The 15442-nt window shown below is 35.9% G+C and overlaps 1 protein-coding gene across 10 annotated transcripts in view; it reads right to left on the reverse strand.

The window, feature by feature from the left end:
* Positions 1–15442, reverse strand: part of DMD (dystrophin) — a 2259748-nt gene that overhangs the window by 461323 nt on the left and 1782983 nt on the right. For all 10 annotated transcript variants that reach the window (XM_036992000.2, XM_036992004.2, XM_036992005.2 and 7 more), the window contains one exon: positions 12624–12813. In XM_036992000.2, the coding sequence (XP_036847895.2) occupies positions 12624–12813 (190 nt within the window). The remainder of the gene's footprint in view (positions 1–12623; positions 12814–15442) is intronic.

Consider the following 15442-nt stretch of genomic DNA (forward strand, 5'->3'; position numbering starts at 1 on the left):
GGCTGCCCCTGCCACTGGGTCAGGCCAGCCAGAGGGCAGCCCCACATATAGGAGCTACAAGTGCAAAGCATAGAGGCTTCTCCCTGTGTACTCAGCCCACTGGCCCTGGCAGTGGAGGCAGGCACTGCAGCTAGGAAGCAGGAAAGAGTTTTTCCTACCAACAGGCACCAGCACCACTCTCCTGTGACCCCTGCCATTGCTCCAGGGGATGAGAAGCTCCAGAGAGTAGAGCTTCTTGGCAATAGAAGGTGCCACCTACAAATATGAAACGTCAAAGGAACCTGGTTGAAAACAAAATCCCACAAACACCAGAAAGAGGGCCAAATGAAACTGAACTCATCAATCTTCCTAAAAGAAATTTCAAAATAAAAATCATAAACATGCTCATGGAGCTATAGAAAAATATTCAAGAACTCAGGGAGGAATTCAGGAATAAGACACAAATGTTCAAGAATACAGCATCTGAAATGAAATATACAATGGAGTGATTTAAAAGCAGATTAGATGAAGTACAAGAGACAGTAAATGAAATAGAAACAAGAGAACAGGAATACAAAGAAGTTAAGGCACAGAGAAAAAAGGATCTCTAGGAATGAAAGAATATTGAGAGAACTGTGTGACCAATCCAAACAGAACAATATTCACATTATAGGGGTACCTGAAGAAGAAGAGAAAGAAAAAGGGATAGAAAGTGTCTTTGACAAAGTAATTGCTAAAAACTTCCCCAATCTGGGGAAGGAGATAGTCTCTCAGGCCATGGAGGTATACAGATCTCCCAACACAAGGGACCCATGGAAAACAACATAAGACATATAATAATTAAAATGGCAAAGATCAAGGATAAGAACAGACTATTAAAAGCAGCCAGAGAGAGAAAAAGGGTCACATACAAAGGAAAACCCATTAGGCTATCATCAGACTTCTCAAAAGAAATCTTACAGGCCAGAAGAGAGTGGCATGATATATTTAAAGCAAAGAAGCAGAAGTGCCTTGAACCAAGAATACTTTACCTAGCAAGATTGTCATTTAAATTTGAAGGAAGGAAGGATTAAACTATTTCCAGAGAAGCAAAAGCTGAGAGAATTTACCTCCCACAAACTGTCTCTACAGTGTATTTCAGAGCGACTGCTATAGATGAAAGTGTTTCTAAGGCTAAATAGCTGTCACCAGAGGAAATAAAACTACAGTAAAGAAAACAGACCAATTATTTACTAAGCAGATGCAAAATCAAATCAACTACCCCAAAGTCAGTCAATGGATAGACAATGAGTACAGAATATGATACTTAATATATATAGAATGGAGGAGGAAGAAATAGAAGGAAAAAAGAAGAACCTTTAGATTGTGCTTGTAATGGCATACTAAGTGAGTTAAGTTAGAGTATTAGATAGTAAGGATGTTACCATTGAACCTTTGGTAAGCATGATTCTAAAGCCTGCAATGGCAATAAGTACACACCTATCGATAATCACCCTAAATGTAAATGGACTGAATGCACCAATTGAAAGATATAGAGTCACTGAGTGGATAAAAAAAAAAGACCCATCTATATGCTGCCTACAAGAGACTTACTTCAAACCCAGAGACATACACAGACTGAAAATGAAGTGATGGAAAAGATATTTCATGCAAATAACAGGGAGAAAAAAGCAGGAATTGTAGTACTTGTATCAGAGAGAAGAGACTTCAAAATAAAGAAAGTAACAAGAGACAAAGAAGGACATTACATAATGATAAAGGGGTCAGTCCAACAAGAGGATATAACCATTATAAATATCTATGCACCCAACATAGGAGTACCTACATATGTGAAACAAATACTAACAAAATTAAAGGGGGAAATAGAATGCAGTGCATTCATTTTAGGAGACTTCAACACACCACTCACTCCAAAGGACAGATCAATCAGACAGAAAATAAAGAGACTGAGGCACTGAAAAACACATTAGAACAGATGGACCTAACAGACATCTACAGAACACTCCACCCAAAAGCTGCAGGATACACATTCTTCTCAAGGATACATGGAACATTTTTAAGAATAGATTATATACTAGGCCATAAAAAGAGCCTCTGTAAATTCAGAAGTATTGGAATTGTACTAACCAGCTTCTCAGACCACAAAGGTATGAAACTAGAAATAAATTATGCAAAGAAAACAAAAAATCCCACAACACATGGAGCCTTAATAACATGCACCTAAATAATCAATGGATCAGTTACCAAATAAAAACAGAGATCAAGCAATATATGGAGACAAATGACAAAAATAACTCAACACCGCAAATCTGTGGAATGCAGCGAAGACCAAGCTAAGAGGGAAGTATATTGCACTACAGGCCTACCTCAGGAAAGAAGGACAATCCCATATGATAGCCTAAACTCTCAATTAATGAAACTAGAAAAAGAAGAACATATAAGGCCAAAGTCAGTAGAAGAAGGGACATAATAAAGATTAGAGCAGAAATAAGTAAAATCAAGAAGAATAAAACTATAGAAAGAATCAATGAAAGGAGGAGCTGGTGCTTCGAGAAAATTAACAAAATAGATAAACTCCTAGCCAGACTTATCAAGAAAAAAAATGAGTCTACACACATAAACAGAATCAGAAATGAGCACTACGGATGCCACAGAAATATAAAGAACTATTAGAGAATACTATGAAAAATTATATGCTAACAAACTGGGTAACCTACAAGAAACAGACAACTTTCTAGAAAAATAAAACCTTCCAAGGCTGACCCAGGAAGAAATGAAAAATCTGAACAGACCTCTTCCCAGCAATGAAATTGAATTGGTTATCAAAAACCTACCTAAGAACAAAACACCTGCACCAGATAGCTTCACTGCTGAATTTTACCAAACTTTTAGTGAAGACCTAATACACATCTTCCTTAAAGATTTCCAAAAAGTAGAAGAGGAGGGTATTACTTCCAAACTCATTCTATGAGGCCAGCATCAGACTGATATCCCTGATACTCAACAAAGAATTAGCAAATCGAAATAAAAAATACATCAAAAAAATCATCCATCATGACCAAGTGGGATTCATCCCAGGGATGCAAGGATGGTACAATATTCAAAAATCCATCAACATCATCCACCACATCAACCAAAAGAAGGACAGAAGCCACATGATCATCTCCATAGATGCCGAAAAAGCATTCGACAAAATTTAACATCATTCATGAGAAAAACTCTCAACAATATGGGTATAGAGGGCAAGTACCTCAACATAATAAAGGCCATGTATGACAAACCCACAGCCAACATTATACTTAACAGTGAGAAGCTGAAAGCTTTGCCTTTAAGATCAGGAACAAGACAAGGATGACTGCTCTCCTCACTTTTATTCAACATAGTTCTTGAGGTCCTATCCACAGTGATCAGACAACACAAAGAAATAAAAGGCATCCAGATTGATAAGGAAAAAATCAAACTGTCACTGTTTGCAGATGATATAATATTGTACATAGAAAACCCTAAAGAATCCATCCCAAAACTACTAGAACTAATAACTGAATTCAACAAAGTTGCAGGGTACAAAATCAATACACAGAAATCTGTTGCATTCCCATATACTAATGATGAACTAGCAGAAAGAGAAATCAGGAAACCAATTCCATTCACAATTGCATCAAAGAGAATAAAATACCTAGGAATACCTACACTGCTGGTTGGAATGTAAGCTAGTTCAACCATTGTGGAAAGCAATATGGCGGTTCCTCAAAAAGCTCAAAATAGAAATCCCATTTGACCCAGGAGTTTCACTCAAGAATTTACCCAAAGAAAACAAGTTCTCAGATTCAGAAAGACATATGCACCCCTATGTTTATTGCCACACTATTTACAATAGCCAAGATATGGACGCAACCTAAGTTCCTACATGAATCAGTACATAAATGGATAAAGAAGAGGTGGTACATATACAGAATGGAATACTATTCAGCCATAAGAAAGAAACAAATCCTACCATTTGATCCTACCACATGATCATCTCCATAGATATCAAAAAAGCATTCAACAAAATTCAACATCATTCATGAGAAAAACTCTCAACAAACAATATGGGTATAGAGGGCAAGTACCTCAACATGGATGGAGCTAGAGGGGATTATGCTCAGTGAAATATATCAGGCAGAGAAAGAGAAATACCAAATTATTTCCCTCATTTGTGGAGTCTAACAATGAAACAAAACTGAAGGAACAGCTGCAGACTCACAGACTCCAACAAGGGACTAGCGGTTACCAAAGGGGAGTGGGAGGGCGGGTGGGGTGGGAGGGAGGAAGAAGGGGATTGAGGGGTATTATGATTGTTACATATGGTGTTGGGGGGTCACAGGGAAGACAGCGTAGCACACGGAAGAGAAGTGGTGACTCTGTGGCATCTTACTGTACTGATGGACAGAGACTTCAATGGAATATGGGCGGGGACTTGATAATATGGCAACCACAATGTTTTTCATGTGAAACCTTCATAAGAGTGCATATCAATAATACCCTAATAAAGAAAATAATAAAAGATATGGCTTATCTGGGACATGTGAGTTATGATGTTTGTGAGATATTTGAATAAGAAATGTCCCACATACAGTAAGAAATGTGGGACTGACACTGTGAAGAGATATAAATCTTCAAATCATTGGATTAAAGGATATAGACAAAAGACTGTTTCTGGTCCAATACATAGTAGAGAACTGACAGTAATTATTGACTGACTATTGAATGAAGAGAGTGAGTTTAATGAACACAGAAAAGAAAGCTCACAAAAGGTCCTCATGTAAAGAAAGGAGAAAGATGAGTAATTAGATAGGTAGGAGAAAATTAGTAGAATACAGCACCCTAGCAAGTGACAAGGTGAGAAAACTGTGATGGGCAATAATAATAGATTATGCATAGATTTCTAGGGCAGTAGCACCTGGTAAAAGCATTTGCATATGGAAGTTATCATGGTAGAAAGAAGTGCTTCATTTGAGAGGTAAATGTAGAAATTAGACTGAAATACATAAAGGAAAGATGGATATTTAAGAAGTAGGAATATTTCCATAAATCCATTACATAAATTCCTATTAGGTGAATGGTTTGAAACTTGCTTTTGGTTATCCTGGGTCTTTGGCTGGAATGCTGAGTCAGATTAGAATAATGGGTAGGATAGCAGGATTAGTTGAAGGTTGGAAGGTCAAACTTAGTTTAAAGACTGACTCTTCTATATGTAGCTGCGTGACCTTAGCAGAAATTACTCCACCTCTCAAACCTTCAGTTTTTTCATCTGTAAAAAGGGTAAGATGATAGTATACTATTCAAGCAAAGCACCAAGCACACTACCTGGCACACAGCAATATTAAAAAAAAGTGAGGTATTATCATTATCTATCCTACTAATTCGATGAATGCATGGTGTTATTAATCCCAGAAAATTAAACATTCAATTAATAGGCTTTTATTTTGAATTATTTCCCGCCTACTCTGGTGTGAAAAAACTCAAATTAGTTGATTTTTAAGGAACCAGCAATAAATTAACGTTTCTAATTTTACTCTCCTCAACTGGAAATAAAAATAATAGTATCCATACCTGAGGTTTTCAGGGAGAGTCAAATTAGAAAATGAAAGTGAAAGTGCTTGCCAATTACCAAAAAGAAGAGAAATATTTAGTTATTATTTTTATTATTAATTAATATAACTTTGATCCACTGATTTTAAAGAGTAGAACATTAGGTTTATATCTTCAGTTTGACTTCTGTCTAATGGTAACACACATCATTAATAAGGCTCTTTCACTTGAAGAATGTTTTTTCAAAGTGCTTTTATTTTTATTACCTTATAAGATCCTCACAAAAGCTCTGTGAGTAATAAAAGACAATGGTTATTAGGGGCTATCAAAATTTACTTTTCAGTGTGTACAGCCTTCTTTCCTATGTGGGACATTCTCTCGTTTCTATATTTAAAATTACAGAATCTAATAAATGAACTACAAAGTTATTAAATTTAGAGTTTGCATCATTTCAGATAATAGCTAACTTTAATGGCAATATTCTGAAAAGCAGGTTCTAACATTTTCAATACATTAAATTAACATGTTTACATATAAAAAAGACCATAGTAATATGGTCCAGAATCTTATAAGCCCTCAGAATCAAGTGACTAAACTCATATTGCATTAAACTGAAGTGATTGTGTTTTCATCATTGGACAAAAATAAGTGGATTCTTATTTTCTCTATTAGTATTCCTGTAGAAATAGGAGATAAAACACCAGTCTTGAACATCTGTCTTCACTGGCTCCTTTCTCTAAACCTTTAATTATTTTTACTATTTCTTTTTGGATTCTCTCTGTAAACTACAGGAATTTCAGGGTCTAAACCTGGAACATAATAACGTACTGAGTACAGTGCGATGACAGGCATGTGACTCTTGATTCTACTCCTGAGTACTACAACTTACAGTATTGTGAATGTATATGAACTTTTTATATGTGATACTGGAGGATAAGAGGAAAAATAAGATTTTCCATATTACACGACAGACAAAACTAATTGTCCTCATCAGAAATTTTTCAATATCTTGGGTACATTACCCCAATACTTTTATTTTACTTTTAATACAAAAATTTTAGTTTTTCCACAGAATGAGTTTTATACCAAAGTTTTGCTAGGTCTTTGCTTTTCTCATAGTTACCATGAAAAGGGCCCCTTAGCTACGCCCGTTTGAAGAAGATAGCCTTACTTAATCTCAATTCCGTGCTACAGTAAGTGGTATTTTGGTGACTTTGAGGTGTATTTCTGAATGGACCATGAAGAAATTCAAGTAACAAAGACATAGTTTATGTGTAACATCACATATTTTTATGGCTTCCATGTTGATGTCCTTCAGTTTTATATCTTTAACTTAGATCTCTCTGCAAATTTTAGATCCACATTCACAACTGCTTCAAAGGAGGTGATATTTTCACTTCTATTACTCACAGACACCTCAAAACTGACCACGATCAGGACTTCTCTTCTCATATCAAACTCTTTTGAATTTTGCAACGTGAAGACACTCAATCACGTCCAGTGATAAGCAGTCAGTGACTCTTCAGTGTCTCACATTCTCCCCTCACTTCTGCCACCGATAAAGTACCTCACGTTGTTGATTTTTACCTCCAAAAAGCTCACACATATGTTTTATTTGTTCAACCTCCCACCTTAATTATCCTTTCTGGCTTGGGATATAACTTTCTAACTGTTGTTCCTGGACAAGTCTCATATCCTTCCAACTCATTTTATCCACAGCTACCAGAGTGAACTTTCAAAAACATGTGTGGTTATTCATTTCCTTGCTTAAATCTACACTGTGGATTCCCATAGAGTGAAGTCCAAACTCTTAGAGTTAGCTGGCAAGAGAGCGGGAAAACAACTTGTAGATACTGACTGCTTTGAGTCCAACACTGCCCCTCTGGTGAGCATTTTACCTGTATTCTAGCATGTAATCCTCACAAAATCCTGTGAGGTATTATACTGACTGTATAGAAGAGTATAACTGAGACTTAGAAGTTAGGTGCCGAGTGGTACAATAAGTGGTCTTTCTGCCTAAAGGTCCATACTCCATGTAGTCTACTGTGCTATTTCTCTATGTTATTTAGCCCCAGTGAACTTTCCAGTCTCATTTTTTATAACAACTATATCCCAGCCATAGAAAGTACTTTCAGATTCTCAAACTACTACTGTCCAGGGCTTTGGACATAATGTTTCCTTTGCCAAAAGTTGACTTTATTTAATTCTGTGTACCTAGCTAACTCCTAACACATTCTTCTAACTTTCTCGAACAGAGGTTCTCAACCTTGGCTAGACATGAGAATCATGGTCAGGACATGCTGCGTTCAACCCAATTTCTGGGGATGCAACCTGGGGATCAGCATTTGTTAAAGCTCCTCTGATACATAAGCAAGTCTGCAAAGCACTGTCCTAGGTGAGTTTTCTAGCCTCTCTGGAAGGCTTTGCTTGATCATCATCTGTTTTTGCTAGACCCTGTCTAGTGCTCGCCTATAATACTCATCACACTACCATAATTTTGTCTTAGCATATTGATCTTCACCTTTGGAAGATATCATATTCCAATACAGAGGTTTCTGAATATATATCATATAGTGATTCAGTATGCATACCCTCACACGCTATCTCCCCAAGAATGATCCCAAGAATTACAATGATCCAATGTCTCTCACATACACATGTACATACAAACTGTTGAAACCAAAGTTTCACAAAATAATACTGAGCCTTACTTAGGAGGGATGGACTCTGCTATTTTCTATTTTATTAATTTTATTTCTGTTCAAAAAATATGACACTAAGTGAAATAAGTCAGAGAAAGACAAATACCATATGATCTCTCTCACACATGGACTCTAAAACAAACAAACCAACAAAAACCAAGCTCATACATACAGAGAACAGATGGGTGGTTGCAGGAGGTAGGGGGTTGGAGGGTGGGAGAAATAGGTGAACTTGCTTTTTTTTGGCTTAAACCAACTAAATAAAAAGTTCAAGAGTTTAAAATAAAAAAACGTGAATCAATACTCATTAAATTGATTATACAACCCAGTACTTTGTCTGAACTGCGTTTGAAAAGCATCTCTCCAATCATGTTGATATTGTTGGTCATGGTACCATGCTAGGCACTTAACAGGTATTTAATAAAGATTCAACAAATTCATCAAAGTTCTTAGGGAATTCACATATAAAATAGTTTTACATACCCAAAGTGATAGGCAGTCCACAGCAGGCAAAAGAAAAATATCAAGATTAGACACCCAAGTGGAAAGTTTAAAAAATATATATAAAATTCAATTAAAATTATAGCAACAGAAAGGAATACATAGAAGGTTTCCTTTTCTTAGAATGAGGGATTCTCAGATGAATACAAGATGATCCCAAGAATTACAATGATCCAATTTGCTCAGAATACTAATTGTATAACTAAGACAGCATTCTTTCTTTTTCCTTTGGAAGTAACCAGCAGGCCAAGATTTTTATGAAAAATACAAACGAAGCTATTCCCCCAATTTCCATAATGTATTAGAAATCTAAGCTATCTTAATTTACAGGTGTACTCTGATGTACAATTCAAAATTTATCAAACTTCTTTCTCTGGAAATGTTTTATTTCATAGAAAAGAATTTTTATAATGGGGTTGGGGGTCAGTTGGGAGGAGACATGGATAAAACAAATGAAATTAGAGAAGGGAGTGAGTTGAGAGATATGGCCTGAGACATGACCCACATTACAGACAAAGGAAACACAAATATTAACTGTTCCATAGTTTCTCTTGCTGAGAAAAAGATCCTAATTACACCACTTTTATGACCATCTCTCCCTACCACATACCCATACCTCCACATACACACCTTCTTTACAAGCTGAGATTACAATGATCTCTTAAGAATGCTTAGAGAACCAGTTAAAAATGGTGAATTTCTTGTGAAATACTAGCAAAGAAACAGTCCTCCCATTTTCAGTTAGTAACCCATGGTTTTATGTTAGAACTTGGAATTGTGGATGTCTTTATCAATTCTGAGGCCCAAAGCAGAAATGTTCTGAACACAGGAAGAGTCTAAATGACTTAAATTATGGATACAGTTCTTCATTTTAAGGATACATTTGCAATTTAAAAATTCTCAAACTATCACCTCTCAGGGCTCTATATAGTATTCTATCAAAATATATTGGTTTTGAAATTCCAGTTAGACTGTCAGAAATAACACTGTTCATAAGCAAGCCTCCTTTATCCTGAAGTATAAGGACACCTACAATGTCCTTGCTTTTCATAAGGAAAGTAAATAACACTTTTTTCTAATATAAGGAAGAAATATTTATGGTTTTCAGATTGAAATTAATCAGGCTAATTGCATTCAGGAAGCATGTGCTTCATATTACATGTATGCTTATAGAACCTGCAAACTGTGATTACTGCTGGGAAAATTAAATATGCTATGAAGTGAATGATCAACAACAGTGATAGGTAGTCTAGCAAGAGCTGGAGACTCCTTATATAGACAAATTGATTGACAGTCACACAGCAAAACATACTTTGTGAAGGTTTTTGCCCCCTGTCTCCACTCAGCACCATTTGTATAAAGTATATCCCTGCTTTTGTGCGGGCAGATATGCTGGAATCTGTTGGGAGAGCTGTTGCTTTGGCTAGGCATGTGAAATGTCCTTTTTTAATATTTAAGAATTTTTCTTGTTCTACAGCACTAATCAAACAATGAATACAATGCTACCAGTTTCTTCAAATGAAGAGAAAAGGCATACTGTACACTTCTTTCCTTCACATACATTATGGAAAATTCTTTTTGTTCAAAATAAAAAAAAGTCATCTTCAGAGGGGAAAAAAAAGCAAACACTTCCACTTAGCTGAAATACTGAAATTCCATGTAATTTCCTAAGGTACGTGGCTATATTTACTTTTTGGCGCGGCATTTCCATTTGTTGCTTTGAAACCCCAGTATCTTGACTTAATTCTAGCACTTGAAATGTGCCTTTAACAATAATCAATAGTTTCAGGAGTTCAGAGTTTTTTTTTCCCATGACATCTCCAAATCTTTCATCAAAAGACTATTACTCAGCCATCTAACTGAAAATGAGAGCTGGCTATAAATGTCATTTCTATCCATTAAATGTAGTTTCAACCTCAGGCAACTGGAACTTACAGCAAACACAATATTAACTGAGAAGGAATGAGAACACTGTCTCTTTTAAAATAATGATGTTGGAATCTTAGTCCTACTATAGTTAAGGGGGAAATGATATGCTTAAGGTTTTCGGGAACTCTAAATAAGTTTTAAATTGCTTTCAATAATAAATACATTTTTATGAGTAATATAGAATAAGCTAAGAAAGTTTCCTCAGCATAACTTCCGACTGTTTTTGAAAGAGAGATCAAAAATCTCAACACAAAATATGATGGATTCTCTATTGTTCCATAGTAAATGTAGTTAGGAGAGATGGCAATGGCAATTTTTTTCTTTAATGATTCAGAATTTTGCAGTTGCTCAGAATTAAAAGTTTATATGGGACTTTTCATTGTATGGTACTATAGATATAAAATGTAGAGGAGACAGACAGATGTGTCTTTGCCCTCAACCAGACTTATTCACTAATTTAAGGGATGTCTTACGAAATCCTTATTATAAAATTATTTTGATTATTTTTGGATTATAATTGGATTATTCTTTATTTTTAAGTAATTGGCTAAAAAATCGACTTTATCAAAGCTTTATTATTTCTCTACCATAGCTGATAAGAATATGTGAATCCATATATTTATTAAAATTCTGGGTGGATTAATGGGTATTTACAATGAGAAATAAAATTACATTTATGAAATATCATGAGTCAAATACATTACAACAGAATGTCTTCTAACCATTTATCTAACAGTGACCAAAAAATCTAATTCAGCATTGCTGTTACATTCTTAAGCCACGGAGGTAACAGCAAAGATAAAGGCACAGTATTGTTCTAAATAAACTACCTCCAAATGATCAAACTCACTCAAGACACACTGTGGGGGAGCCGGTGGGGTCTGAGGAAAATGACAAAGCAAGAATGAGAAATTCAAGAAGCTATACATTGCCAATGTCATTTACTCTATGCACAAGAACAACGAAGTCGATCAACACAGAAAAAAAATGAGAAGGAGGAAAACAAAGAGGAGAAAAGGAGAAGAAACTTTGCCTATATGATTTGATTTAGGAATTATTTTTCAACCTAGGATATACTATCACTTTTTAATCAAGATTTAAAAATATTAAGAAAATGAAGTTAGTCCAAAACATTGATCATATTCTTCTAACATTCTAAATGTCATTTGAGGTACTAGTCAAGTTGTTGATACCAAATCAGAAGACTGAACTATACATAACAGAACTTCGTAATAGTTCAGGAAAATTACATCAGGGACTGAGAATAAACTTATGGAGCCTCCTTGAACTGCAGAACATGATTCTCACCAAGAAGTCATTTAAACAAAACTACTCTAAACTTCTGTTTTCACTGTTTGTGCTTGTGAAACTTTATAGCAATAATTTTTGTTACTAGGAAAAACAATTGTCTGAAAACTGTATGATCATTAACTATGACAAATTTAGCCATCTCATTTTTATTTTCACAGATCATGTTAGCAAGAAAGCTACAAAATGTTAGATTAACATTTCAAAACGTATTTGAAAGTAATGAAGGGAAACTGATTGAGTTAGCAACGCTAAATAAAACAGACAATTCATACAGATGCTTTCCCTGTAAAATATTAAGTAAACACTCAAAATGGCAACTTTTGCAGTGTAATAAGCCAATCCCTAATTTATTTATCTGGACAAAGTTTCTCCTTGACCAAAGCTCCTGTTTTATATGCAAGACTTTCCTAGTCAGAAACATGCACTATTGAAGGTTGGGATGTTAAATGAAATAATAAATGACTTTTCCTCCTCTTTCTCCATCTTTCCTTCTTGCCGAAATGCTTCAATATATTAGGCCGTATAAAGTAACTATGTTACTTTGTGTCCTGCATATCATTTATGAGGACAAATGCTGAGAGGTGCTCAACTAGAGTCACAAGTGTGCTAAAGTAGAAACACTTGACTTACTTGCCACTGTCTCATCAGCTCTCTTACTCCCTTGGAATCTTCCAGAAGCCTTTCCTTATGGGTGGCATCCTGCAGGACGTTGGCGGTAGTCTCAGCTTCCATAAGCCACGCAAGAAACTTCTCCAGGTCCAGGGGGAACTGTTGCAGTAATCTCTGAGTGTCTTCCAAAGCAGCCTCTCGCTCGCTCACTCTGCAAGGGAACAAATGTCCAGCTGCAATCCTCCTCAAACACCCAATGGCTCCCCCAGGTGAACCCCATGAAGAGAGCAAGGATAAGAGACTAAACTGTAGAATACCAACAAAGAGGTGAGTTGCTGCTAAAATTCCTCCTAAAAGCACCAACTAGAATAGCATGTATATATGTATGTATATGTGTGTGTGTGTATGTATATATATATTTGGAATATTTGGACTTTTGAAAGTTCATATATGAACATTCAAAACAATGGCTTTTTTTACTTGCTAGTTTTTACCAATTTTGAAAGCTTATTTTAATATCCAGCACAAATTTAAGCTACTCTTTGTAAGTAAAACTCTAAAGTCTGCATGCCGTGCTTATCTTTGACATCACGTGAGGCAGGGAACCAGGATTAAATAGGCAAGGAGGGAAGTGAAGAAAATGCACACCTGGAATAGAAAGTTGACCACTGCAGGGGAAACAAGAAGGGGAACTGGAGGGCAGAGGAGATCAAAAGCACTAAGTAGAAAATCAACTAATTTCACAGCAACCATTGTGCAAAATATCATTTTGTCTAACACTAACTATTGTGTTCTAACAGTTTTAACAATTGTGTTATCTTTATATTTCATTCCCTGATGGTATGGTCATACAACTGAGAATATTTTCCAAAAGATAAGTTTCATGTGCAATGGAAAAATTAGAGCCTAAAAACCAGAGAAGATCTGGGTTTGAATCCCAGTATCCCCTACCAACTGTGTGATATGGCAAAGTACTTAACCTCTCTGATTTCTCAGTTTCTCATCTGCAATTCATATTGCTGTGATGAGAATGAAAATGCAGTAATGCATGCAAAGTTTGAGTGCCTCACACATTATAGAGTTACACATGATAGTTACCCAAAAATGTAAATTCCCTTTGCCCACATCCCATTCTCCTTTCTCTAATTTTCTAAAAGGGGTGAACCAAATTCTCTAGTGACACAAAAATCTAAAAAAAAAGAAAATCCTATTTCCTGGCTATATATATATATATATATGTATATATATATATACACATATATATATATACATATATATAATGGATGTATTGTGGATACACACACATAGCCCCTCAGCAAACATCTACATAATAACACCTTAGAGGGAAAATTGCCTTAGGCAGTAACAGTCCCATCTAAAAAGATTCAGGTAAATTGTGTCTGCAATGAGGAAATTAGTACTCTATTTAAATGCTGTATTTGCCTTCTATTACTACACAAACACTTTCTGGCATTAAACATAAGCTAAAAATGGATTTTAAAAAATTGAACACTTGAATATGATACACACTGCTTGTTAAGATGTGATTGTCAATAATTATGCAAAACTGCAATTTATTTCAGCAGCAACCTCATCATGGGATGTGCAAACCAGGGAATAAACAGCTCCTGCCGAGCCCGCGGCAGCAAGGCCCCCGGAAGAGTTGTTAATTCATCATGGGTGAGGTGTTTGCTGAGCATACAGTCTTCCACAGTGGAGTTTCAGCGCTCATACTGGATAAAAATCTTCTGTCTGCATTAACTGGTGGACGGTAGGATAGGTTTATGAGGTTGCAGCTATTGGTAAAAATGGAAGCATTACACTAAGCTATTTATCAACTCCTAAATAAACTTTAATACTGCACAGCTGACAGGTAGCTTGGTGTTCTGGTTGGGCACACCAGTTAAACCTAGAGTAGTTCAAGGGCTAACCCGGACTGTTGGCTCCCTGCTCATCTAGTTTTCAGGCAAACTAGCAATGCATGGAGAAATATCAAACTCATTACTTATCTTTTTAGTTAGTATGATTGCAATGGCGCTGAGAATTTGAATGTTACAATCCAGCATGAAACTGTAGAGGTCGAAGCAAGTGGAACTGCTGACCATTTGACCATTCCTGACCTACAAAAGTAGCAATTTCATCCAGTTCAAGCTAATATTTTCAAGTTGCTTTGCACATTAGAAATCATTAAGTAAGGCTTCCTCCATCTCCAGCCCAAAATGTGGGATAGAAATAATCTGTCACATTGCAGAAGACAAATGCAGGGTTAGACATTGATGTATTTTCTAACATAGTCAAATTTTACACAAAATAAAAGGACAATATGAAACTCTCTCATGGCAGAGTGAAACTTAGAGAATTAGATACTGTGCCATTTTATTATCGGCTTCATCTTCATGATGAGCTGCTCTACATGCATCTTAGCTCCACGATCCTTAAACTAAAAACCACTTGCCCTTCCAGAGAAAGGAATTTGTAAATAACTTTCCAAGAGTCATTTGTAGAACACACTGCACATAAATCAGATAAAAAGTGTTCTACTGAGACAATGAGATTTCCAGTCAAATCCTACTGGTGACTTTGCTGGCTTTGCAAATTAGGCCCTTAGGGAAGAACAGTAACTCTTTCAGGACAGTAAGGCACCATTTTCCTAAATGATACCCTGATGGTCTAAAATATTGACAACATCAGGCTGAATATTTTGTAATTTGGAGGATATGTTTTAAAAAAATTCAATGGCAGCAATAGTAGAAAGTCTCTCCAAATGAGCTCCTTTACAGCCTCTTTGATCAGAGGTGAGGTTGTTGTTTTTTGCTTGTGAGGGAGCTTTAAGGCCACCT

The sequence above is a fragment of the Manis javanica genome, chromosome X, assembly GCF_040802235.1.
Source record: "Manis javanica isolate MJ-LG chromosome X, MJ_LKY, whole genome shotgun sequence".
Lineage (NCBI taxonomy): Eukaryota > Metazoa > Chordata > Mammalia > Pholidota > Manidae > Manis > Manis javanica.